Raw genomic sequence first — 26,318 nt, forward strand, 5'->3', positions numbered from 1 at the left:
TTCTAGCCACTTCATGGCTACCCTTCTCAGTCTTAATCGCCTTCTGCTTTCGTTGATGATGGAGCCAAGGAATAGGAAATCTTTAACCAAGTTCAGTTTCTTCATCATCACCTTTAAAGTTGTGCAGCTCCCCAGTGGTCATTACTTTTGTTTTCTTGATCTTCAATTGTAATCCTGATTTGGCACTTTCTGATTTAAGCTTCATCAGTAGTTGTTTCAAGTCTTCACTGTTTTCTGCCAGTAATATGGTGTCATTTACATATCTCAAATTGCTAAAGTTCCTTCCAACAGTTTTCATCCTAATCCATCTTTCCTTTTGGTATATTCTGCATATAGATTGAAAGGAGGGATTTTGTTGCTTTTGTGAGCCCGAAGTTACACTCTGCTCACCTATACTTTTGGGGCTTCTTCAAGGAGACTTAACCAGGATTGCATTGGAGCCAGCAGCAGTTCATCAGATCTTAGGCAATTTATTCAGGAGCAAAGAGGAGGCCTCACAACTGCTCTATAGAGCTCCTGAAAAGAATTTAGCAAAACCAACAGAAAATGAAATAGCTCCTGAGGATCCTTGCATGAAAGTACTGCTTTTGGAAAAATCACCACAACATCATTGGGCTGCCATTCCAGAGCAGGTTTTGCCATAATGCAGTATCAGAAAGAAGCCAGAGAGACAAAAATCAGCGCAGGCTTCTCAGTTTTGCCTGTGAAGCAACGTTGTACATATTCCCTATGAACCACTAAGAGATACCTGCGCATCTATGCACATCACTAGGCAAACAAAATGACTGTCAAACAAAACAGCAGGTTACCTAGGGTTGCCAAGTCCAATTCAAGAAATATCTGGGGACTTTGGGGGTGAAGCCAGGAGACTTTGGGGGTGGATCCAGGAGACATTAGGGGTGGAGCCAAGATCAAGGCTGTGACAAGCATAATTGAACTCCAAAGGGAGTTCTGGCCATCACATTTAAAGGGACGGCACACCTTTTCAATGCCTTTCTTCCATAGGAAATAATGAAGGATAGGGGCACCTTCTTTTGGGGCTCATAGAATTGGACGTCTGGTCCAATCTTTTTGAAACTTGGGGGGTATTTTGGGGAGAGGCACTAGATGCTATACTGAAAATTTGGTGCCTCTACCCCAAAAAAAGCCCCCCCCCAGAGCCTCAGATACCCGCGGATCAATTCTCCATGATTTTCTATGGGAATAAATCTCCATAGGGAATAACAGAGTTCCCAGCAGACATTTCCCTCCCCTCCCCCCGCTTTCTGACAACCCTGAAGCGGGGGGAGGGCCTCCAAACTGGGGGATCCCCTGCCCCCACCTGGGGATTGGCAACCCTAAGGTTACCTCAGAGACATCTCTACACAGTCTGAGTTTATAATGTGCTAAACAACCGGGGTTCTGAAGACTACTGTGTGCCTTACTTTTTATTTTCTATGCCCACACATGATATAGTTGTGAAATGCTACAGTTTATATGGAATTATTGTCTATTTATTAAAATGTACATGTAGGCATGCACAGATTCAAATATAGAAAACTACACTTCAGTCTCTACATATTACTTTTCTTAAAGAATAAGATAGCTGTATTGACATTATAATCTATTTCTTTTGATGCCTGTAGACAACTTTCTCAATCCTAGTCATGTTTCCAGTCACAACATTGCACTGAAGGCATTTACAGAAGTAATGTTTTATAATGTTTCTCATTCCTGTCAGTAAATTGGTTATTAGTGCACTCAAGAAGGAGAAATGGCCAGAATGGTCACTAAGGGAGGAGGGGCAGAGCTAACAAACAAAATAGATTTTCATTTATCTTCCCAACATTATGAAAATATTTCAAAGTACTTCTCTTAATGGTTCTGAATTCATTCTAAATTGCTTTAGCATTGGCTTTAAAATCTGCAACTCATAGTGTTAACATTTTAAAGAGGGAGTGGTCTTTGCTTCCCATTTGCTCCATATATATATTCCAGACTTCTTGCAGAAAAACAACATAGAAAATTGAAGAGATAAGCACTCTCTGTCCAGTAAAAAGAAGCGATTTCTAAGATGACATCAGAATGAAGAGGCTCTGGCCTGCCGACAAGCACAGACCTTTATCTTTCAGTGGTAGTGGGTAAAAACATTATAAGCTACTAGAGCATTGCAGGGCGTTTTTTGAGCAGGAATGCAGCATCCTGTGGGGGTGGGGGGGTGGCTTAATATGCAAATGAGTTACTGCTGGGCTTTTCCCACAAAAAGCCCTGTTTAAAACAATGGTGACATCAGGGGGTGTGGCTTAATATGCAAATTAGTTGCTGCTGGGCTTTTTCTACAAAAAAGGCCCTGATTAAGAGAATTTTGTAAAGCTCTTCAAGCATTAACTGGTGTGTTTAGATAATTTTAAAAATACTGCATTTAGAGACCATGAGCAACAGCTAAGGTTGCCACTTTCTTACCAACATACATTTTTCCTGGCAAGCCTAAGAAAGGCTGCATTTGTCATTTTCTGCTACTCAAACTGATATTAGAAGCATAGATTCTATGGCCATTAAACAGAGAAAACAGTATCAAATGGAATAATGGGTCAGACCCAGCCACCTTTTCCCCTCAATCTTCCCTGATTCCTGTCCTTACTACAACTCTTGAATGTCTCTTGCCTTGAAAATCCTAAGGACTTGCCATGAGTTGGCTGTGACTTGACAGCAAAAAAAAAGGCAACTGGAAAACATTTTGCCTATTTCAAAACAGCTTTGACCAGATTGGTTAAAAAAAAATTAAAAATGATTATACCAGTATGCTGACTGTCTTGTAATTAAAAGTATAGGGAACAGCATGGTGACCTGATAAATGAAACTGCAGATGCCACAAAGGGCTATAATATGCATATCCTGATATACAGAAGCAATTCCTCTGAGTACACAGGAGGGTGTGGAGACCCTCGTAGGAGAGTGTTTTTAGGTAGAAGAAGAAGATATTGGATTTATATCCTACCACAATCTCCTTTACCTCCCCTCCCCCCACAACAGGTGGGTACTACTAGGTAGCCATGTTGGGCTGAAGCAACAGAACAAAGTTTGAGTCCAGTGACACCTTTAAGATCAACAAAGGTTAATTCTGGGCATAAGCTTTCATGTGTGTGCACACTTCGTCAGATACAGAACACAAAAGCTTACACCTGGAATTAGACGTTGTTGGTCTTAAAGGTGCTACTGGACTCAAACTTTGTTCTATAGGAGAGTACTGATAAACTTGGGAGGGACAGTGGCTCAGTGGTAGAGCATCTGCTTGGGAAGCAGAAGGTCCCAGGTTCAATCCCCGGCATCTTCAAAAAAGGGTCCAGGCAAATAGGTGTGAAAAACCTCAGCTTGAGACCCTGGAGAGCCGCTGCCAGTCTGAGAAGACAATACTAACTTTGATGGACCAAGGGTCTGATTCAGTATAAGGCAGCTTCATATGTTCATATATTCTACTTGGAAAAATGCTTGCGGACATTAGAGCCTGTAGAGGAATGACTCATCACAGGGAGATCATTTTTGGCAGCTTTTCTCTGGTAAATCTGATTTATGATACAACCTTAAGAATTGAGAGGGACAAAAAGGTCACTGAGTCCAGCCCCCACACTGCCTGTGTGACAATTGGCATAATTTTCTGTGATCTCTGACTTAACATCTGTTCAGAATTTGCAAGCACATGGAACGTTCAACCCTAACCTGGCATAGCTAATCACTATTCTATGCTTTCTCAGCAGAGAAAAAAGTGACAGCCCAAAAATCTAAGTTCAAAGCAACTGCACAGGAGTCCACCCCCAGCACCCACCAATCATATAGCAGTATGCTGTTACCACCTCCATATCTGCCATAAATGGAAGCAACCAGCCAATGCATTTGGACATGCTTCCATGCCATCACAGCATTATCTACCGTAGCACAGACTGTGGAATGCTCAGTAGCACACTCCTAGGAGCTTTTCAGAGGAGGGGTTTGAATTTCCTGAGCTAGGGTTACCAGTTAGGGGCAGGGGATCCCCTAGTTTGGAGCCCCCCCCCACTTCAGGGGTATCAGAAGGCAGGGGTGGGGAAAATGTTCTCTGGGCATTCCACTATAACCTATGGAGACCAATTTCCATAGGGTATAATTAGGGTTGCCAAGTCCAAGAAATATCTGGGGACTTTGGGGGTGGAGTCAGGAGACATTGGGGAGGAGCCAGGAGCAAGGTCATGACAAGGACAGTTGAACTCCAAAGGGAGTTCTGGCCATCAAATTTAAATGCCTTCCCTTCATTAGAAATAATGAAGGATATGGGCACCTTCTTTAGGTGATCATAGAATTGGACTCCCTCATCCAATCTTTTTGAAACTTTGGTGGTGTTTTGAGTGGATGCTATGCTGCAAATTTGGTGCATTTACCACAAAAATCAACACCCCCAGTCCCAGATACCTATGGATCAGTTTTCCATTATACCCTATGGAAATCATTCTCCATAGGGAATACTTGAGTGCCCAGCAGACATTTCCCTTGCCTCCTGCTTTCTGATGACCCTGAAGCAGGGGGAGGGCCTTCAAACTGAGGGATCCCCTGCCCCCACCTGGGGATTGGCAGTCCTAGATATAATAGAGAATTGCTCTGTGGGTATCTGGGACTGGGTGTGTGTGTTTTGAAACAGAAGCACCAAATTGTCAGCATAGCATTTGGTGCCTCTCCTCAAACCTCCCCCCCCCAAAAAAAATTTTTTTTCAAAAGGATTGGACCAGGGGGTCCAGTTCTAAGAGCCCCCAAAGAAGGTGCCTCCATTATTTCCAGTGAAAGGAAAGCATTTAAAAGGAGAGTAGTCCCTTTAAGTGTGATGGCCAGAACTCCCTTTGGTGTTTGATTGTGCTTGTCACAACCTTGTTCCTGGCTCCACCCCCAAAGGTCCCAGATATTTCCTGAGTCGGACCTGGCAACCCTAATCTCCTCCTCCAAAAAATATGCCTTGGACCAGTGGACACACAGGGAAGGAAACATGGACACTGCACTCATCTCACCAAGCTACCTCTTCAGCTCCCTTGGCAGAGAAACCTCCTCTTTCCCCCCAGAAAAGACAATTCAAGTCCCAGGGAGAGAAGAATGTTATGAGAAGCAGTTTTTGCAAGAATGAGGACAGGATAACAATGGCAAGAACAACAAATCAAACAACAGAACACGCACAAAAGGAATTCCTGTAATTTCCTTAATAGCTCAGCAGGGGAAATCACAAGTGTGATAAATCAGAAAGAAAGGGTTTGAATACAACCAAAGATGAACTGGCAAATAAGGCAAAGCTCATCTACTGGCCTGCATCAAACAGAAGGAAAGAGCAGGACTAGATGCCACACCTCAAAGGCTGCAGAGCATTCAAAGAAGATACTCATGGAGTATATGGAACTCTCCAATAATCTCAATATCAAACTAGCTGCATATACCAGGGCAGGACAGACTACAAAGTCATGATGCTGTGGAACAGTGTAGGCTTAGCAGGCATGAGGACCTCCGGTTCAATTCTTGCATGCAGTTAGTGAAACTAACCAGCTTGTAAATTTTGTACCATCAGACACACTGGGGAGGGTTAGATTGCTCATGCTAATTAGGTGCCCTAGACTCAAATAATTTTGCTAAGCCCCTTCTCATGTAGCCATCCTTCCACTGCATCCAAGAAGTTAATTACTGCTGCCTGCTGCTATTCATCAAGCAAACCTTACTCTCCATATCTCCACCCCATCATGTTGCTGAATGGTTAATCACACACCAACAGTGACCATGGGAGACTGCAAACCAGAGGAGCCTATCCCTCTCCTCTAACACCCCTCCCTTTGTGAGTCTGAAGCTGAAGGTAGCTGATTGAATCCCATAAGAAACAAAGTTATAAAAAAGTCAATCATTTATTGAATAGTACCAGGAGCTCTGAATAGGAATCAAATGAGTGACTGTTTGATTAGCATAGCATATCTTGAGGATGCAGTAATAGTAGGGACACATCTGTCTGTGATCTGCTATACATCAATATACCTTTCAGAAACACGGAGCCTTGTTAGCACGAGGGAACTGACAATTAGACAGCAGAGCACCTAAATGCACACTGGTCACTGCAATCATTGATCATGTTGTAGGCTCAGCAAGTGGTTAGCACTGGACCATGGATGGGGTTTATCCTGGTCTCTACTCCATTGGAGGGCTGCTTGCAAAGAGCCAAAAGGAACACAAGGACAGTGATGAGTAATGTTTAGCCAGTATCATCAAGCAATTGAGCTCAAGCATGCCACACACAGAGAGAGCTATGTATTTGAGAGAGTGGCACCACCTAAGTGCTCTTTCATTTCCTACATCTGCCCTCTCTACCTTGGAGGATCCAAGACATGGGATTCACTAGGTGTGTGTGTGGGGGGGATACTTTTCCTTTCCTTGCAGGAAGTTGCAGTGAAACTCTGTTTGAACTGTTCCATGGGATGCTGATCCTGCAAGACATATGGGGCTTGGTCACACAGCATGTTGAGTCCGTGATAAACTGACCCAGTTTTGTCCTGAATATCTTTGTTCTGGATATTAATGATCAGACTGCCACAATGCAGTTCGAATCACTCAGCAGTGAAATCATCCTCTGCCATCCACACGACGGCACCGTGCAGTTCTTTTTTTTGTTTCTCCTGCTATTATGTGCATATCACTAAGTAGTAAAAAAAAAATGGTGTCTGTAAACCAGATGTCTGAGGCTCCTTTTGCTCCAGGACAGCCTTCTGACATCCAGAAAACTATGAGTTGAAACCACAGAACTAACAAAACACCTCAAAGGAGCAGGTAACAAAATAATCTGGGTTGGAGAAGGTTTGGGGGGAGGGGCATAATGATTGACTACCGGGAGGCAGATGCTGCTGTCTGATCAGCCACTTTTATTCCGGTAGGAAACAGCAGCGACAACTGATTAAACTGTACATCTGAACAGGGCCAAAGAGTAACAAGTGTTTGGCTAGCGATAGAAATGGATGGAGTGACTGGTAGACTCCCAGAAATCTGTTCCTTGTCTTCCCTCAACCACATGTGGGATAACACTTCATGACATAGTGCCAACATGGAAGCGATTTTCTACCAGCATTATCTCCAAAACCCATCTCCTTTCTGCACTTGTACATACTTTGCGCTGCACAGACTGAGGGAAAATTTGTTGCTAAGAAGTAGGTACACATTGGGGATGGGGATACATTCACAGAAGAACCCCTCCCTTGCCTACCTACATGGGGTGCATTGTCTTTACATTCTTAGTTGGAGGAGCAGAGGCTCCTGGAGTGTGTTTATGTTCTGTTGAAGAGGACCTGTCAGGGTTCTGAGCAAAGCAATGTTAGGAATATGCTGTACCAATGTTTACAATTGCCCACACTCCCTTTGGTCATTCCCTAGGGGCCTCTTGCACATCTTCGTGCCCAGCTTGGTTAGCTATCACAAGGAGAAAGGTCTTTTCAGTTGTGGCCCCTACTCTATGGAATGCACTCTCTGATGAGTCATCCTACCAGACTTTTTTAGTTTCCATAGGGTATGCAAGGTCAAATTGTTTAGACTGGTTTTTGGAAGGTATTCTACATACCTGGGTTGTTTTTGTTAATGGTATGACGCTAGCCACATATTTTAATAGCTTAACAAATATAAAATATTTACATTAAATTTTTTTTAATGTTGTTTCACCTTATTTATATGGTTTTAATGTTGTAAGTCTCTGCAAGACCCTTTGGGTGAACAGCGATGGAAAAATCTTATAAATATTGTTATCCTTGCCTATTTGTTCAAAATGGTCTCTCTCTTGAGTTCCACATCCATGAGTGTTCAAAATATTCACCCCATGAGACCATGGAGATCAGCCGCACGCCCTAGCATCTGACATACTGGTATCCTGATTGGGGTTCATATAAAGCTTAGAGAGCTATGATTGGCTGCAGACTTAGTATCCTAATCCAAACTGAGGCTATAGAGGCACAGTGGGAGGCACAGTTCAGAAGGATGCCTTCAAATGGGAATACATCTGTAGTCCACTCCAGATGCATCTGACAAAGAGAACTGTGTTTCTGTAAAGCTTATGCTACAATAAAATTTGTTAGTCTTAAAGGTGCTACTGGACTTTTTACTATTCTAACATAGCTACCTTATTTTAATTATATTGTTCCTTCCTTTACAAACAAACTGCTCCTGGAAGGTGACAACAAGCCAAGTCATCGGAATACTGCTAAACCTTAAAAATACAAAATCATCACAAAACACTAAAGGCATTGTCCACAGGGAGCTACAGAAGAAAAATATACATTAGAAATGACATCAGAAGCAACTGCATTCTCCAAAGCAACACCACTGATCTGAAAATAAAACTGGTTATCCGTAACTCTAAATAATCTGGTTTCACAATGGAACCAACAGCAGCTCTATGGAGTGGTCTAAGGAGGGGAAACAGTGTGTACTTCTACTTACATGCCCTGGTTGTGAGGAGAAGAGGGCATGAACTCCCACTGAACTTCCAATTCAAAATTCTTGTATAAATGCTCAATATCATCTAATTTTTATCTGGTGTTATATGTATGAGATCCACAGGGAAAATATTCAGGAGGTTCTAGCTGCTCGAAGCCTTTGGTGAACATGATTCTGAAGTTCCTCATTATACTGATGACATTTTGGATTTTCAGTGATCTCACATCTTTTAATCATTGATTCGGATTCACTCTGTCAACATGAGCAACAAATGTATTTTCTTGAGAATTCTGAGTCTCTAAGCAAGAGGATTTCCAACTGATAATCTTGCAGTACTGATCAGAGTGGAAGGAACAGGTAGTGTAGTCAGAAAAAGCCAGAAGGGGAAAAATTCAGTCCTAACAATGCAAGTAATAGGGCTTGATAACTTAAAATAAGAGCACAGTCATGGGACCTCATAGCCTAAATAAATCCAATATTTCTGTATCTTCAAAATTCATTTCTATCTATTCAAGTGGCTGATTAGGCTACTTGAAAAATACAAAGCATTCAGTTGCGAAACAAGGAATGGCTCCGAGCTGATAAAGAGACAATTACTTTATTATTTGGTGTTCATTAAAAAACCCAACCAGTTTTAATTCCCCCTAAAAAGATAATATTCCAATAAATATTCACAGTTTTAGACAAAGCCCATGTTGAAATTCTTTAGAGACAAATAGTAACTCCTTGCTTGGGAGCCAGTTTCACTAGAGAAGGGAAAGAAATTAACTCTTTGTGGACTCTTGTTAATGAAGCAAATAGGTATTTTGAAGAACTGACTGATGAGCTCTGAGTTGGCCCCTCCCTTTTTAACCAGCCTTGTTCTTGTGCCTCAGGGAACCTGGTCTCCCACTTTAATGGGAAACCTCCTGCCCTCACCTGGTTTGCTTACCATTCCTGCTACTCAGCTGGACAGTGGGAGAGGAAATGACATGAAAAATGAGGGGAGCAATCAGCACTATGCCTGATTTCACCTCTGGAGCAACTCAGAAGTAATGTCATTGCTTCAGGCAATGGATGAATCACAGTTAAACCATAGAGTTCATGTTGAATGCCTGAGCATCACTCTGACACAATGACATCACTTCCAGGTCAGGCCAGAAACAATGCTGTGGTGTTGGTGCATCGTGAAAATGTCTCAACGCACCCCCTTCCTTCACAATCTCCCATCACAGAGTGGCAACCTTACTTGTATCTTCAACAGCAGTTCCAGACACAGAGATTTTAGCAGGTGAAGCTTTACGCATTGCTACATCTCCCTTCCAGACATAGCTTCAGCAGCTAAGCCTCTGTGATTTGGGCTTTGTGTAAAGGCACAGAAGTGGGGGCAGTTAAAAGGTATTAACCCTGACTGTTTGGTTTGAGAAATGAGAAAATCTCCAGCTCAATGAAATGAAAAGGTATTCATGAAAAGGTATTCTTCATCACTCCCTGTTAAAGAAATATCCCAGACCAATCTGTTTCTTAAAAGCCTACCCATCCTAATTGCTGCCATGATGGTGATCCAACAGAATAATTATTTATTCATTTATATGTAGAGGCCACCATATTCTGTGTCCTCAAGGGATCTTAGCCCAGATTGATTTGTCCTCTGGCTTCTTCCCTTTGAGTTATGGGTACAGATGTATATAGGCTGGGTACTGAGTATGTGCTCTTCCTCTTCTTGCCCTCCACACTTTATGGCTTCATTCCTCTCCTTACCCTGGTAGGAGGAGCACCTGCAGGAGGAAGCAGAGCACAACTTTTCCATCTACTGCCAGATACTTTTCCTACTGGAAAGTGGACCAACCACTACCAGTCAGCCAGCAGTGGACTTTCTGCCCTTTCATGGGCCATGGAATGTGTCCAACCATGCTAAGTCCCTGATCCTAGCCCTGCATTAAGAGGCTGGTCAATCTCGTCTCTCCAAGCCACATTCCCTTTACTTCCCAATCAATATTCTGCCCAACCCCCTTGCAGCTATCCCATCTTCTGGTGATAAAAACTACACAAAAACTCAGAATATAGAAGAAACAAAAGAGACAAAACAGATGTCTCTATCCAAATCAATCATACTTTTGAAGTTCTGCACTCACATATTCAACTCGCATTGCCCATCTCATCTGCAGGCAGCAAAGTACTGTTTTGTAACAAAACGAAACTTGAGTTGCATAGGTAGAGCCCTATTTACGTATCTGATATGAATGTTTGTTAGCAAGCAACACATTTCAGGTGCATCTCTCTCCTGTGAGCTTGGTTGACTAGAGCATATCAAGAAGGAGCTGGAAACCATTGCATGCATTGTTCTACATCAGGGGTGGTCAAACTTGCTTAAGGTAAGAGCCACATAGAATAAACGTGAGATGTTTGAGAGACATTAATGTGTTAAAGCCTCAAGGCAGGCAGGCAGGCAGGAAGCAAGGAAGGCAGGCAAATAGATAGGGAGAGAGGTAGAAATAAAGCAACTTTAAATACATTCTTCAAGTCTCCGGCTGGCCTGGCTTGCAGAAGTGATTTAAAGAGAGAAATCCCTTCTCCAAGCCAGCTGATGGGATGGTGGGAGCTTTGAGAGCCACACAATATGTGTGAAAGAGCCACATGTGGCTCCTGAGCCACAGTTTGGCCACCCCTGTTCTACATCCTCACTAGATGTTTTTCAAGAGACATTCCATCCTGATAGGCAATGAGGCTGGTCATAAGGATGATACACAGGGCCATAGCCAGCACGAGAGGCACAGGGGTGGTGGTTCCTATTGAATCTGAGCACCCCCATGCAATCTTCCCTTATCTTCCTTTTCAGTTAAAGGGAGGATTGGGTGGGGGTGCTGCAGATTCTATAGGGGACACGGCTCCTGTGCCCCCCCCCCGGCTATGGCCCTGATGATACAGTCCAGAATACCAGGTAAAGAAACTATTGCTTCTACCACCCAGCAATTCACACTCATCCCTGACCCACAAATACAAAGGGCAAGACTTTTAAACAAAAGGGAAGTCGTTTAGATGTTTACGTAGTTTTCCACTTGACTTCCCAACCCAACTTAAATGTTCATCTGCCCCATTCACATATGTACAAGACAAACTATTAAAATTGCAGGAAAACCTTTCACACGGCTGGCTGACATAAGCCGAATCTGGTATCATTTCACTACCACAGCTGTTAATGAAGTGTTTATTAAACTTTGTAGAGACTTATGACAGGAACGCAATCTCTACCTCCCCTAAGGCACTGGCAATTAACCCACTGACTTTGTACAAGATGTGGCCCAGATGCACTTGCAGCTTCAGATCTCCAATCCTGACCCATTGCCTTTTTTGACTTCCACAGACTCATCACCAAAAGCACACAAATCTTTATATGCTTATTTAAAATCTGATCATGAACCTACAACTTAGAAGCTACAGCAGAACTGGAATATGTAACTCAACATCCACATTCAGGGAGCAATATGTCAAAAAACACAGCATAATGTTAAGCATCTTTAGAATTTACATTACAATTAATACCACCCCCCAAAAAAGATTATTATTTATATATTAACATCTAGTAGATTCCTGAAATTGGGGATATCTTACTCAGATGGGTGATTGAGATGTATGCAGCCTAGAACAAATTTGACCCATATATTAGTTTTATGTCCAGTCATCATGCAATTTGAATTAGAAATTAATAGGAAAACTCATTTTACACTAGAATACTTACTGGATCTTAATGCACTTACTACATACTGAAAACCAGGGTACATGAAGGGTTGCCAACCTCCAGGTGGTTGGCAAGAATACAAAAAGCATTGCATAACAAGATTACAATCATTGTTAGAAAAGGTATTGAATAAAGTGTATATTTCTCAAGAATTACTGTGGTCTCTTTTGTTCTCAATCTTCAACATATTTACTGTTTTAATTCACATGTTCAAGCAACATTCAAGTAACAACCATCAGCTTGCTACAGTTCACTATGTTGACTGCAGCAAAGCTGTAAGTTTCAGGGTAGTGCTGGTGATTATTGCATATCTTTTAAAAAGTTGTCAGTTGCTTTCACATGCAAAAATGTCCTTCACCAGCAACAGCATGCACCTCAGGTTAGCATAGAATGTTTTTACAGTAATATCTTCTTCCAGTCACAATTCAATACTCAAGGGACCCAGTGGACAGATCTGCTTTTACAACCAATCTCCAGACTACAGAAAACAGCTTCCCTGGAGAAAATGGCTGCTTTCGAATGTGAACTCTATGGCATTGTGCAGGCTGAGGTCCCTCCCTTTCACAAACTCTACCTCTTCAGGCTCCACTCCCAAAACCTCCAATTATTTTTCAACCCAGATCTGGCAACCCCAGTTCAAGTCCAATGTAATACAATAACAATGCCATAGAACTGGATTACAAAATACAAGAATAAAAATATGGGAAGGTAAAACAGAATAAAACCCTTCCACTGCTCAGAAATAAACAGGAATCTTGTGGCACCTTAAAGACTAACATTTTCTTCTAGCATAGAGTCCTCTTCTTTAGATTCTACAAGTGGATCTTTGCTACACAGTATATATATATGGGAATGAAAACAGACAGATGACAGGGTGAAGAAGACATGAAAGGTAAGTAGCACAGCACAGGGTGAAACATCATAATATAATATTAAAATCTCATCAAGAAAAATAGATGCTGATCTAGTTAATACTAGATGGGCAAAGATAGAGGGAAGTCTCTTAACAACCCCCAAGTTCAATGATTTCACATTAGTCTCTCTCTCAGAACTTCTTTTCCTGAAGAATTATGACAGTGTCTGGGCAGACTAAACTATTCTCCCACTGGCTTCTAAATACTGTGATTTCTAACTTGAGATTGGTGTCTATTTTCTTTATGTAGCCCATTTTATCCCGCCCTTTGTCTTCTCTATCCATGCTTTATTTCCCCGTTTCTGTCTTTGGCAATTTAATTTTTCTTGTTTCTCCCTTGCCCAACTCCTAGAAAGGTCTGTCTGCCAGTACAGTGGTTAGAGGGTTGGACTGTGACTGGGGAGACCTGGCTTTAAATCCCACTTCTCCTGTGACACTTCCCTCCAGTCACTCTCTCAGCCAAACCTACTCTTCTCCCTCCCAACTTCCAGCCACTAAAGAAGAGAAGTGAGAGGGACTAGACAGAGAAAGGTTGCCAGAGGCTCTGAGCTCTGTCCCTCTCTGTGCAGGATATCCATCCTCTCTTCCCATCAGGCTTTGTTTGCCCAACAGTGCCTTCAAATTCTCAACATGTAGAGCCCTTCTGAGGGGAATACAATGTGCCGCCACACTCTGAGATACTTAAATTAGAGAGCTTGCTGTGCTTTCTACACATGCATGTTTGAATTACAGCAAAGAAATAGGCAGACAGATTCTAATACCATTTGATGACTGAGCACATTCAAGGATTTCTATTATATTCTTGTACTGTGAGGCAGGGGTGGGGATTTGTCATATCTGAACATGAACCTCACCTAATAAAAAGCTCTGACATCACAATGGCTAAATTTAGATTCACACAAAGCCTATCCTTTTATCTAACCCCCATTCCATCTCCTTAATAACACAGTCTAGGCTCACCGGCTGTTTTTCAAGGGGCAAAAGCACATACCTGTTTAACTTCTGATGAACAATATGATGAATTTTTGCACTGCTTAGTGGCATTAGAAAAAAGGATGAGTTCCAATAACATCTGGAGTATAAAATCTTGTGGCGCAGGTTATAATTCATTTTGGTGACTAAGAGAAAGGCACTTCATAACCTTTCCCTTCTCCTAAAAAAAAGTACCATAAGCATGCCTAGGAGGAACATGCAAGCCTAAGAATTATGGTTGCCAACACCAGGATAGAAAATTCCTGGAGCTTGGAGGGAGGAATTTTGGGGAAGGGAGGGAGTTCAGCAGAGATGTCTATCCTCTTATGCTGCCAGGAACTGACCTCTGTAGTGTGGAGATCAGTTGTATTTTGGTTCCCACTTGGAGGTTCCCAAGCCTGATGCCTACTCTAAGATTGTGAGTGGTTGCCAATGTGCTAGAGAGGCCATGAGTAATGCTGAGATCCAAGCATCAAGAGATTCCTAAGGGGAAGCCATCTTACAGTACAGTCTTAAACAGAACTACACCCTTCTAAATTCATTGGGTCCAATGGGTTTTAAGATATAAGCTCTGTGGGGGTGGGACTTGGGAGGAAAAAAAGAAGAATAAAAAAGAATTGCACTGCTAGTATGTTGTTGCAAAAATGAAAGGAGTCTGTAAAGGATCAACCCATCTTATTATGGCCCAAGTTTTCATAGACAAGCAGCAACTCCATCATAGATCTAGGGACTGGATTCTAACTTAAAAAGAAGGTTGGCCTCCTGAGGCACGGCTTTCAGTTTACCATGATCCAGATTAGTACACCATGTCACAATCACATCAAACTGTCTCCGTGGTGACCAAATGCTGGGCAGTGGGAGACATAGAAGGAAGGCCTCAGAATGTGGTAAGGAAGCTGGGAGCTCTGCCCCTCCCATTGGGCAATTCCGTACAAAGATCAGGTAGTGGTCGTGGTGATGGCATATTACCTGAGAGAGAGAAAAGCCCCTTCCAAGTATTAAGGAAAATCTTGGAAGTCAGGGTAGAACAGGGCCTGCAGGCCAGAGCAGGCCCATTCTGCCACAAACGCCCCCCCCCCCCCAAAATCAAACCCAAAAAGCACAGTGTAAGACATTTTTATAATGTATAAAGGATAAACTCAGAGACTATATATATTGATCATTAATCTGTGTTGTTGTGGATTGGCACTTGTTTTGCTCATATGGAATTAGGGTTTCCATAGAAACCTCTGAGGCTGTACCTAGGATTGCCAGCTTTGGGTTGGGAAACACCTGGAGACTGGGGAGGGCAAAATTTAGGGAGGGGAGGGGCCTCAGAAAGGTACAATGCCATACAGTTTACCCTTCAAAGCTGCCATATTCTCCAGGGGAGCTGATCTCTGTAGTCTGGAGATAGTTGTGATACTGGGAGATCTCCAGCCAGCACCTGGAGACTGGCAACCCTAGCTGTACCTCTTGCATATAATTGGACCCTCTGCTTACAACTTTATCCTCTCTGCCAAGATATATGCATCAGCCAAATAATGACACACCTCATGCATCCGATGAGATGGGCTCTAGGCCTCAAAACCTTACACCACAATAAATATGTTAATCTTTAAGGTGCACCAAGACTATTCTGGGGGGCTTTTGGGGACATCATTGTTTTCTGGTGTACCAGAAAGTGCTCCACAAAAACCCACAGAAACAGGGCTATACTTATATATCTCATCTTTACAGCTGAACCCTGTCAACATGTTTCAAAATAAAACAAAAGTCCAGCAGCACCTTTAAGACTGACAAGATTTATTTCAGGATGGGCTTTCACAAGTCACAGCTCACATATCTAAAGTGGGGTTTTTTTAAAATTATTTTGCTATGACAGATTAACACAACTCCCCCGTTGCAAAAAGCTTTCAAGAACACCACTGTATTTCCCCCACTAATAACAGGAATATGGCTGATGGTGCTTTGCATTGGTTCAAGCAGAGAGCACTGATACATTAGCTTTGCTCACTTTAACTTGAAAGCTTCAGAAGTAACTTTTTTGGAGCTCAGCCTTAGAACCTAGGAGTCTGCTCAATCTGACATAGCTCACAAGTGGCCTGCCAACAGAAATCAACAGAATTGTTTGGGGTCCAAGATGCACTATTTTCCAAAAAGGCAATGCTCCCATTAAAACACAAAATACTCTAAACACAGGCAACATTCAAACATACGGCTTTCTCTTTAAAAAGACAACTGGCTTGTCTAGCTCGGTATTTTCTACTCAAACTAATAACAGCTCTAGGTTCTTGGTCTTTGCTGATCCCAGTCTGCTGCCAGAGATACTTCCACCTGGAGATGCCTGGGACTGAACATGGGTTTTCCGTGTGTAAAATACGTGCTGGACCCATTGAGCTTTAGCCCTCTAGCCATAGACCTTCTAAAACTTTGCAGAAGGAGAACAGCAGCAGGACTGACAGCGTCAGGACTATTCCCGTGACCTTTCAAAAATTTGCAATTTCAATCAGGCACCATATGAAAGGCTTCCTGCGGGGAGGCTGCATTAAAAGACTTATTTCCAGCTGACGCTTGATTTCAACGCGGCAGCATCTGCAAGCTGTGAACCAATGGAAAGAAAATCTCTCTCCTGACAGGTAATATTTCTAAAGAAAAGAAAGGCCTCCTTCCAAAATTATAATTACTGCTTTCTAAAATGGAAAGTGTGTTTTCTGATCTATTAAGGATGGCAGTGTGGGATCTGCCCAAAGTATGCATCCCAGAAGATGGGTGTTTACAAATATGCACTAGTGAACAGCTAGTCTTGCAAAACCAGGAGTGCTGTCCAAAGCTGAGCTACGCCTTTCTAAACCCAATGATTTCAAAGGACCTAGAAGGGCATAAGGTTCAGAATATCAAAAGTTTGAGCCCAGTGGCATCTTTAACACCAACAAAGTTTTATTCAAGATATAGGCTTTAATATGCATGCACACTTCTTCAAATATAATGAAATGGAAATTACCATTACTTTACAATCTATTTTAATCCATTATTCCAGATAAAAATTAAAGAGAATGTTTGGCCCTTGTGGGGAATCAGTGAAAATAAAGATGTAAGACCTGAATGAGGTTAGCATATATAGTGAGATAAGAAACCAATATCCCTATTAAGTCCCGGGGATTCTGTTGTTCTGAGCATTGTAATAACTTGCAACTCAGATTTCCCTTTCTAGTCTGTTCCTGAAGTTCCTTTGCAATGAACAGCTATTCTGAGGTAACCCATTAAATGCCCTGGAAGATTAAAGTGTTCTCCTACAGGTTTCTCAGTCTTGTCAATAGAGAACCAAAGGGCATTGTTGGCATTTAATGGCATACACAGTGTTAGAAATGAGCATGTGAAGAAGCCTGAGATGGTATAGTTGATGTTGTTAGGTCCAGTAATTGTGTTGTCTGGGTGTATATGGCAGCAAAATTGGCATCTTGGTTTATTAAGCTCTGGTACCACTGTCCATGATCAGATTACATGCTATATTATTGTGAGTGAGGGGTAGCTTGAGATTGGGGGGCTGTTTGCACACATGCACTTAGTACTTTGTGCACTAAGTAGTTATGAAAGAGAGCTGTCATTATCCAGTAGAGGTTGTAAGTCACTGATGATGCATTGGATTGTTTTGAGTTGAGAGCTTTACATGACCTGACCACTAGTGGTATTCTGTTGTTGTCTCTTTGGGGCCTGTCTTGCAACAGGTTTTTCTCTGGGTACCATTCTGGCTTTGTTAATCTGTTTCTTGGCATCATCAGATGGATGCTTTAGTTCCAAAAAGATCTGCTGTAGATCCCTCAGGTGAGAATCTCCGTCTGTAGGACTGGAGCAGATGCACTATATACAATGGAATGGTTGGTATGTTTAGGATGATAGCTGGAGGCATGCAAGTATGTTTATTGGTCAGTAGGTTTCTAGTATAAGGTGGTGTCTGTGTGTCCACTGTGAATTTTTACAGTAGTGTCCAGAAAATGCATTTCTTGCATAGATTGGTTCATTGTCAGGTTGATGGTGAAGACTTTGAATGCCTGGTTGAATATGTCCCAACTTTCTTTACCATGTGTCCTAAAAATAAACAATGTCATCAATGATCATAGATATAAGAGTAATATGAGTGTTTGGCAGTTTAAGAAGAATTGCTCCAAGTCTTGTTGGGCTAAACAGCAATTTAGGGAATTTTTATCAAGACAAGTATAGAGGAAAACTATTAATTGTTCCTTCCTTTCCCCAAATATTCACATCTCATTTTTACCCAAGTATGTTTTTGTGTGATTCCCCCTTGTGTTACTGACTGTAGCACACTGACATAAGATGGCTCTGGATAGGATACCAAGCAAATATAGCATTTCCCATATGGCCCTAACCCAGCCTATATCACTGCCTGCCTGTATGTTGTTAATGCAAACAAAGTACACTGGACCTGCTTGACGTAGGAACAAATCAAGGATAATAAGCAATGGGAGCCAGTGATGCTTTACAGAATCGAATCCAAGCCCTCCCCACCCAAGCCAGTGAGCCAGCAGCAGAACAGGCATCAACAACAGTTTGGAAAACATACACGCACACTTCCCAGCATCATCCTTACTGGTAGAAAGTTCTGTATGAAACTCTATTGAATGGAAAACATTCCATTCAGTCACTGAAATATGTTCTTAGTAATTCTCTCCCAGCTTCTATTCTAAAGAGACGGGCTCAAAGATTTCCAACTATTGCAGATTGTCATTTTTTAAAAAAAATTGGATCATTTACAACAAATACATTAACAAAAGGAGCACTCTTATGCTAACAGAACTCCAGAATCCAGATCTTTCATCTGGAACAGCCAAGTCATTATGTCTTATGGTAGGTTTGACTCTTCCGTTCTCAGGGATGAATCATGCTATGAAATATTAAACTAAGTGATGACTTCTAAGGAAATAATGCTATCAGGTTAACACCTACTTTTCCCCAACTGCAATGAATTCCAAAAGCATTTAAAAATTACATTTTTCTCTTAAGTTAGGAGTATTTGCTTGACAAAATCTTCCCTAATTCTTATCAGTGTTCTACTTTCCTCAACATATTCCATCGTATGCCATTAATTAATTCTTTTTTAATGGTAATGCATCTGGAGATCGAAGATGTCCAAATTGCAGTCGCTTCGCTAGTCTGTCTGTCTGTCTGTCTATGTCACTATTTGAGACGCAGGCATGTGTGAATGTTTATGAGGCAAATTGTTTCTTGAAAAAGGCAACTTTGCAGTGAAATTTGTTTCCATAATTAATGCATTTTGATGTGAATGACCTTATGTGACAACAGTAAAAGCTTTAATTATTGTTGGTGATTAATCTGTTCTGTTGGTTTTATTTTAGCATCATGTTATCCTAAAAATATTGCCAACCTAAAAAAGGTCATTTTACACTTTTTTGTAGTCTCACATATGGGGTTGATGCTTTTTGTCTTGTTGGAAATGAGAATATTTTATTATAAATTATACCAAATAGCAATTCATAATTTCCTAACAGGGTAGGTGAGGCAATACTATCTACCTCCCCACCTGCACATTTTTTTTTACATAGGCAGAAATCACATACCATGTGATAAATTAATTTAATTTTTAAAGCAATTCCCTTCCTTCTAATTGAATGTCATGGAATATTAAATTCCCAAGTGCCATTAATATGATTATATGATCTTCTAGTGGCACACCTCTGCTAAATATAGTAAGACCCCAAGTTACTTAAAAAGGAGGGTTGTGTGCTCAGTATATACAGAAGCAAATAAATCAGTATTTTGGGGGTGTTTATAAAGTCAAACCAGATTTTCTAATCTGATTCAGCTACCAATCTAGCTACACCTAAATAAAAACTGATGTTGTTTGACTTTTATCTGGGCTCAGCTTCACTAGCCAAAGCGGCACAAGTTCACCCACCTTCCAGGTAACTCGTACTACTTCAGGTTCCTCATGCTCAGCTTGGCTTTGCAAAAGCCATTTAAAGTGTAAGTTTCACATGACTTGTAGAGTCGTGATGCCACCATGGTACAACTCTGCAAATCAAGCATTTAAACTTTAAATACCTTCCCTTCCCGAGCTGGGTGGTGGTGGTATTTAAAGAGACTGCTGTGTCTTTAAATACTTTCCTTTCACTCACTGAAGCATGCAGCCCCTGCAGCATGACTCAGTGAGGGAAGACTTTAAATACCTTCCCATCCCTCCCTGAGTTTCACTGCAATGGCAAGTTGGCAACATGCCTCAGATAGGAAAGAGAAGGCATTTAAACCAATCAGCTGACAAGCGGATCCACCACAGTGTTCAGTTTAAATGGGAGGAAACCATCTCAGCCCTCCCGTATGCTCCTCCCACTCCAAAGCAGGGGTGTGTGTGAAATGGAGAAGTTTAATGGTTTCTTGTCATGTAAAGCTATACCGATTATTTCCTAAATCCCAATATTGTATCGATATTTTTCAGGTTTGGTATACCTGAACCCCACAAATATCATTTTTGTGCACCCCCCTAGCAAAACATTTGAAGCTGCTCTTGGAGCAATCCTAAATAGAGTTACACCCTTCTACATTCAGTTAAATGAATGGTCTCAACAGAGATATGACACCATAAAATCCACCCTCTGAAGCTGACATTTCCTCCAGGAGAGACCCAGGCCTGGAGTCTGGCATCTCTGTGCAGCCATGAGCCTGGTCCTTGCACATAGGAGAGCAAGATGACTGAGCTCTGAAACTATACAGTGAATTATACTTCTTTAGATTATGGTTGTGCAAAAAAAAGAAGGATTTTTTTTTACCAATTTGGATCTATTGGACAAAAAAAAAATCAGTATTCCCAAATACACCCAAATACCAGTATTGTATTGGTATTTGGGCAAATATTGGGGAAACTCAAATTTATCCAGTTCCATTATACCCCGTGGGGACCGTCCCCATAGGATATAATGAATAATTTCACTTGCTGAGTTGTGCCACCACAGTAGCCCAACCCTGCAAGTGAACTAAATGTATTTAAACTTTAAATGCCTTCAGTTACCTCACCGAGTCATGCTGCTGTGGTCTCTTTAAATGTCTTCAGTTCCCTCACTGAGTTGTACCACCACTGAAGCGCAACTCAGTAAATGAACTGAAGTCCTTTAAACTTTAAATGACTTCAGTTCATTTGCTGAGTCAAGCTGCAGCAGTCTCTCTAAATGCCTTCTAGCCACACCTGAATAATAGCAGAATATTATCAGCTTTTATTCAGGCACAGCTATTTTGGTAGCTGAATCAGATTGTCCAATATGTATTGCTTAAATAAATACATGAAAAAATACTAATAAGGTATTTGGGGGGCATTTATTCGGGAGCACACACCCCTACTTCAGACTATAGTTGAACAATTGTGGAGAATACCCTTCAAAAACTGCCTACAGACAGAAAGCCCTGTGCTTTTCCAATATCTCTTTAAGTGCAAATAGCATTCTGACTTTTGGAGTATGCAAATGTTTGCAAGCCCTCAAGTGAATTTTGATGTAAACCGAAATTACAAAGATTTCTTTGGAAAAAAATGCATTTAATCTTTTACTAAAATTCTGGCCAAAGTTAATCCAAAAGCCCCAACACTAAAAATCAATAAAGTGCAACAAAAATACTGTTTAAGATCATTACTTTAGCTATTTATTACAGTGTCTATTTATTCAATAGCCTTTAAAATACACAAAAATACTTTCAGATTTGCATTTGTGTACCTATAGTCATATACTGAAAAAACATAAAATCAAATCACAGCAATTTTAGTTAAAGCAAAGTTATATAGTTAATGGAGGTACAGCTTGAACAAAGAATTGCCTTCAAATGGGTTCTCTGTATACAAATTCTGAGCACCATGAACATACAGGTTTTCAGTTCTGGGGCACATTAAGGAAATCAGCAAGCATTAGCAACATCAAGTGCTCTGAGACTCTGAGTAAAGGGCAGGATATAAATCCAATCTCTTCTTCTATATATCAGCACAGCACCTATGTGACTTCTTAACCTACAATAAGAATCCCTTTCTTGGTTCTTCATCCTAACAACACCTAGGGGTATCAAACATATGGTCTGTGGGTCACATCTGGCTCCAGAAGGGCTCCCATCAGGTCCTCAAACAACTGCCTGTCAACTGCTTCCTACTTCCTGTTCCACCTTCCTGTTTCCAGCATCAGAGCTGGCTTTTGTCCAATCTCTCCTATTTCCTGCTTCGCAGGGGACAGAAAGAAAGCCAAACCTCCCTTCCCTTGATTAGCTGAGGGCCCTTCCTCCCTCCTCCTCTGGGGGAGTTAGGAGGAGAGAGAGAGTCCTGTAGCACTTTTGAGAAGACCAACAACATACTGTGCCAGGTATAAGCTTTTGTGCGTCTGAACACTTCTTTAGAGAGAGAGGGAGGGAGGAAAAGAGCCAGAGAGAGACTCTTGCAGCACTTTTAAGCAGACCAACAATGTTTTATTCCAGGTGAGAGATGGAGTCCTATGGGACTTGGAATTCTAATGGATGGGGGTTGGGGAAGAAACCTAAGAGCACACTTTGCATTCTTTATTAGTGGAAGGGAGCAAGAGTTTATTAATAACTAATAAAATTTGTGACAGGGCATGAACCTTCATGAGTTACTGTTCACTTCTTCAGATACAGCAAGAATGTGAGTCCACTTGTCCTTATATCTTGGAAAGTGAAACAGTTTCAGATGCCAAATGACAATAGCAGGCATTGGTAATGAGAGACGAAACCTAGGTCTCAGGTCAGTCCAGAAGGATGCATTGTCTTGAGCTTCATTATCAGTTGCAATTCAGCAGTCTCATTAATCTCCCTTTGAAATTCCATTGTAAGAGAACTGCTACTCTTATGTCAGCAAGTGAATGGCCTGAAAGGTTAAAACGTACCCCCACTGTTGTTTGAATGTTATTGAGGAAGACGGGTTATTGAGGAAGACTCAGCATGGGTTCTGCAAGGGAAGATCTTGCCTCACTAACCTGTTACATTTCTTTGAGGGGGTGAACAAACATGTGGACAAAGGCGACCTGATAGATGTTGTTTACCTTGACTTCCAGAAAGCTTTTGATAAAGTTCCTCATCAAAGGCTCCTTAGAAAACTTGAGAGTCATGGAGTAAAAGGACAGGTCCTCTTGTGGATCAAAAACTGGCTTAGTAATAGGAAGCAGAGAGTAAGTATAAATGGGCAGTCTTCGCAGTGGAGGACGGTAAGCAGTGGGGTGCCGCAGGGCTCGGTACTGGGTCCCATGCTCTTTAACTTGTTCATAAATGATTTAGAGTTGGGAGTGAGCAGTGAAGTGGCCAAGTTTGCGGATGACACTAAATTGTTCAGGGTGGTGAGAACCAGAGAGGATTGTGAGGAACTCCAAAGAGATCTGTTGAAGCTGGGTGAGTGGGCGTCAACGTGGCAGATGCGGTTCAATGTGGCCAAGTGCAAAGTAATGCACATTGGGGCCAAGAATCCCAGCTCCAAATACAAGTTGATGGGGTGTGAACTGGCAGAGACTGACCAAGAGAGAGATCTTGGGGTCGTGGTAGATAACTCACTGAAAATGTCAAGACAGTGTGCGTCTGCAATAAAAAAGGCCAACGCCATGCTGGGAATTATTAGGAAGGGAATTGAAAACAAATCAGCCAGTATCATAATGCCCCTGTATAAATCAATGGTGCGGTCTCATTTGGAGTACTGTGTGCAGTTCTGGTCGCCGTACCTCAAAAAGGATATTATAGCATTGGAGAAAGTCCAGAGAAGGGCAACTAGAATGATTAAAGGGCTGGAGCACTTTCCCTATGAAGAAAGGTTGAAACGCTTGGGACTCTTTAGCTTGGAGAAACGTCGACTGCGGGGTGACATGATAGAGGTTTACAAGATAATGCATGGGATGGAGAAAGTAGAGAAAGAAGTACTTTTCTCCCTTTCTCACAATACAAGAACTCGTGGGCATTCGATGAAATTGCTGAGCAGAAAGGTTAAAACGGATAAAAGGAAGTACTTCTTCACCCAAAGGGTGATTAACATGTGGAATTCACTCCCACAGGAGGTGGTGGCGGCCACAAGTATAGCCACCTTCAAGAAGGGTTTAGATAAATATATGGAGCACAGGTCCATCAGTGGCTATTAGCCACAGTGTATGTGTGTATATAAAATTTTTTGCCACTGTGTGACACAGAGTGTTGGACTTGATGGGCCGTTGGCCTGATCCAACATGGCTTCTCTTATGTTCTTAATGTTGTGGTTTCTAACAGCAGCAGAAAAAGATGTTGTGGTTTCCAATAGCAGTAGAAAAAGCAAGAATCCAGTTGCACCTTAACAGCTACCAAAATATGTGGTAGGGCATTTGCTGTTCACTTGTTAAGGTTTATTTCCCATTATTCTTTGTATTCTCTTGGTCTGATTCCTCCTGTACCAAACTGAGACCTAGGTTTCCTGTCTCATTACCCTCATTGTGGGGAGAGGAAGGGTAGGCTATGGTAAGCTGCTCTGAGACTCCTTTGGGTACTGAAGATCAGGGTATAAAAGCCAACTCTTTTCTTCTTAACAAAAGAATGTTTACAGAGTGAACAATTCAGGCATCATTCAAACTTCTGTGTCCCTTGATTACAGTGGGAGAGAATTTAGTCCATGTTGAATTCTTTTATTGAAGGTAACAGTGCTCTTATCTATTTGTATACCTACTCCGCAATTGTCATTGTTCAACTGAACAATCTTCAAAAATGGTTTACAGTACTAGGCTGTGGGTGGAGTGGTGTTCATCAAAGGCAGAACACAGCTATGAAATGCCCCTGGACAGAGGCAAGGCCTTTGGCTATTCAACTATAGCATACCTCCCGACAGCAACATGACTGCAGCAGAACATCAACCCCCCCCCCCCCAAAAAAATCTTTTATTATGCATTTAAATAGGAGACCTACCTCAAACCATTGCCCATGAGACTGCATTTTCAGAATGACGCAGGGATCTGGCTTAGAGAGGGCATCCCGGTCTGATATGCCTTTGCATGCAACTCTCAGTTCCACCTTAGTCAGGCATGGGCTGCTAAAGATTCCCAGGGTATTAGCTGCTGATTCATAGATGTTGCTCATTTTCTTCATACTCTGCAAAGACAGCAAACATTCAATGGCAAAACATCTTAAACACAAAAGTAAGTTTGTATTTAGAAGGAAATTCTTCCAGACACTAGTACTGGCTGTGAGTCTGGAGGCCATGGTTGGATGGTTGAAACAGAGTAGGTTGAGACTTAATCCAACCAAGATGGAGGTTCTGTGGCAGGGGGGCTTCAATACTGGGGCACAGGTTGCCCATTCTTGATGGGCATAATTGACATGGGCGCAGTCCATTGAGCATTTTGAAGTGATTTTGGATACCTCCTTGAACATGGAGGCCCAAGTCACACACATTGCCAGGCTGGCATTTTTTCATCTGTGCCAAGCGTGGCAATTGGCCCATTTCCTGTCGTGCCCTGACCTAGCCACAGTAATCCATGTGATGATCATCTTCAGGCTAGACTACTGTAATTCAGTCTATGCTGGCCTACCCTTGAGACTGACCCAAAAGCTCCAACTGGTCCAGAAAGTGAGAGGCAGAGACAAATGGATGTCCTGGGTTTAAGTCCAACAACGTTATCAGAGAGAGAGAGTGTTGATCCGAAAGGTATCACTAAAGGCCTCTGGGGGAGAACTCATTGGGGCCAGTCCTAACTATGGCTGCCAGTTCCAGGTTGGTGAGAAATTCCTGGAAATCCTGAGGTAGGTAGGGTCTGAGGAGGGCATATGAGTTAGCAAGGCTTTTTTGGCAGGGAAAAACCAGCAGGAACTCATTTGTATATTAGGCCAAGCCAGCCGGAACTGTGTTCCTGTGCGTTCCTGCTCAAAAAAAGTCCTGGGAGTTAGTGCTTCAGAGTGGAGCCTGCCAGACACAGGTTCTTGCTGTGGAAGCTGACTGGGTGATTTCAGACCAGTCACAGACTTTCAGTCTAGTCCCCCTCACAGGATTGTTGTTCAGATCAACACGGTGGAGAGAGACTGTCCTTTCCCTAGGTGGAGGCTGTAGGGAGGGGGAAGACAATGGAAAGCTGAAGTCAGAGGGGCAGAAAAATGGAAGGAGATAGGGTTGCCAACTCCAGGTTAGGAAAATCCTAGAGGTTTAAGGGGTGGAGCCTGGAGGTGAGGTTTGAGGAGGGGTGGGACCTCAAACAGGTACAATGGCATACACTGCACCCTCCAAACCAGCCATTTCCTTCCCATGAACCACTGTTGCCAATCTCCAGGTGATGCCTG

General features: G+C 42.1%; 1 protein-coding gene across 2 annotated transcripts in view; it reads right to left on the reverse strand.

The window, feature by feature from the left end:
* Window positions 1–25,133, reverse strand: part of CPNE4 (copine 4) — a 222,885-nt gene extending 197,752 nt beyond the window's left edge. For both annotated transcript variants that reach the window (XM_060248883.1, XM_060248882.1), the window contains exon 1: window positions 24,954–25,133. In XM_060248883.1, coding sequence (XP_060104866.1) covers window positions 24,954–25,133 — 180 coding nt within the window. The remainder of the gene's footprint in view (window positions 1–24,953) is intronic.
* Window positions 25,134–26,318: the final 1,185 nt, after the last annotated feature.

The sequence above is a fragment of the Heteronotia binoei genome, chromosome 10 (assembly GCF_032191835.1).
Source record: "Heteronotia binoei isolate CCM8104 ecotype False Entrance Well chromosome 10, APGP_CSIRO_Hbin_v1, whole genome shotgun sequence".
NCBI classification, from domain to species: Eukaryota; Metazoa; Chordata; class Lepidosauria; order Squamata; family Gekkonidae; genus Heteronotia; species Heteronotia binoei.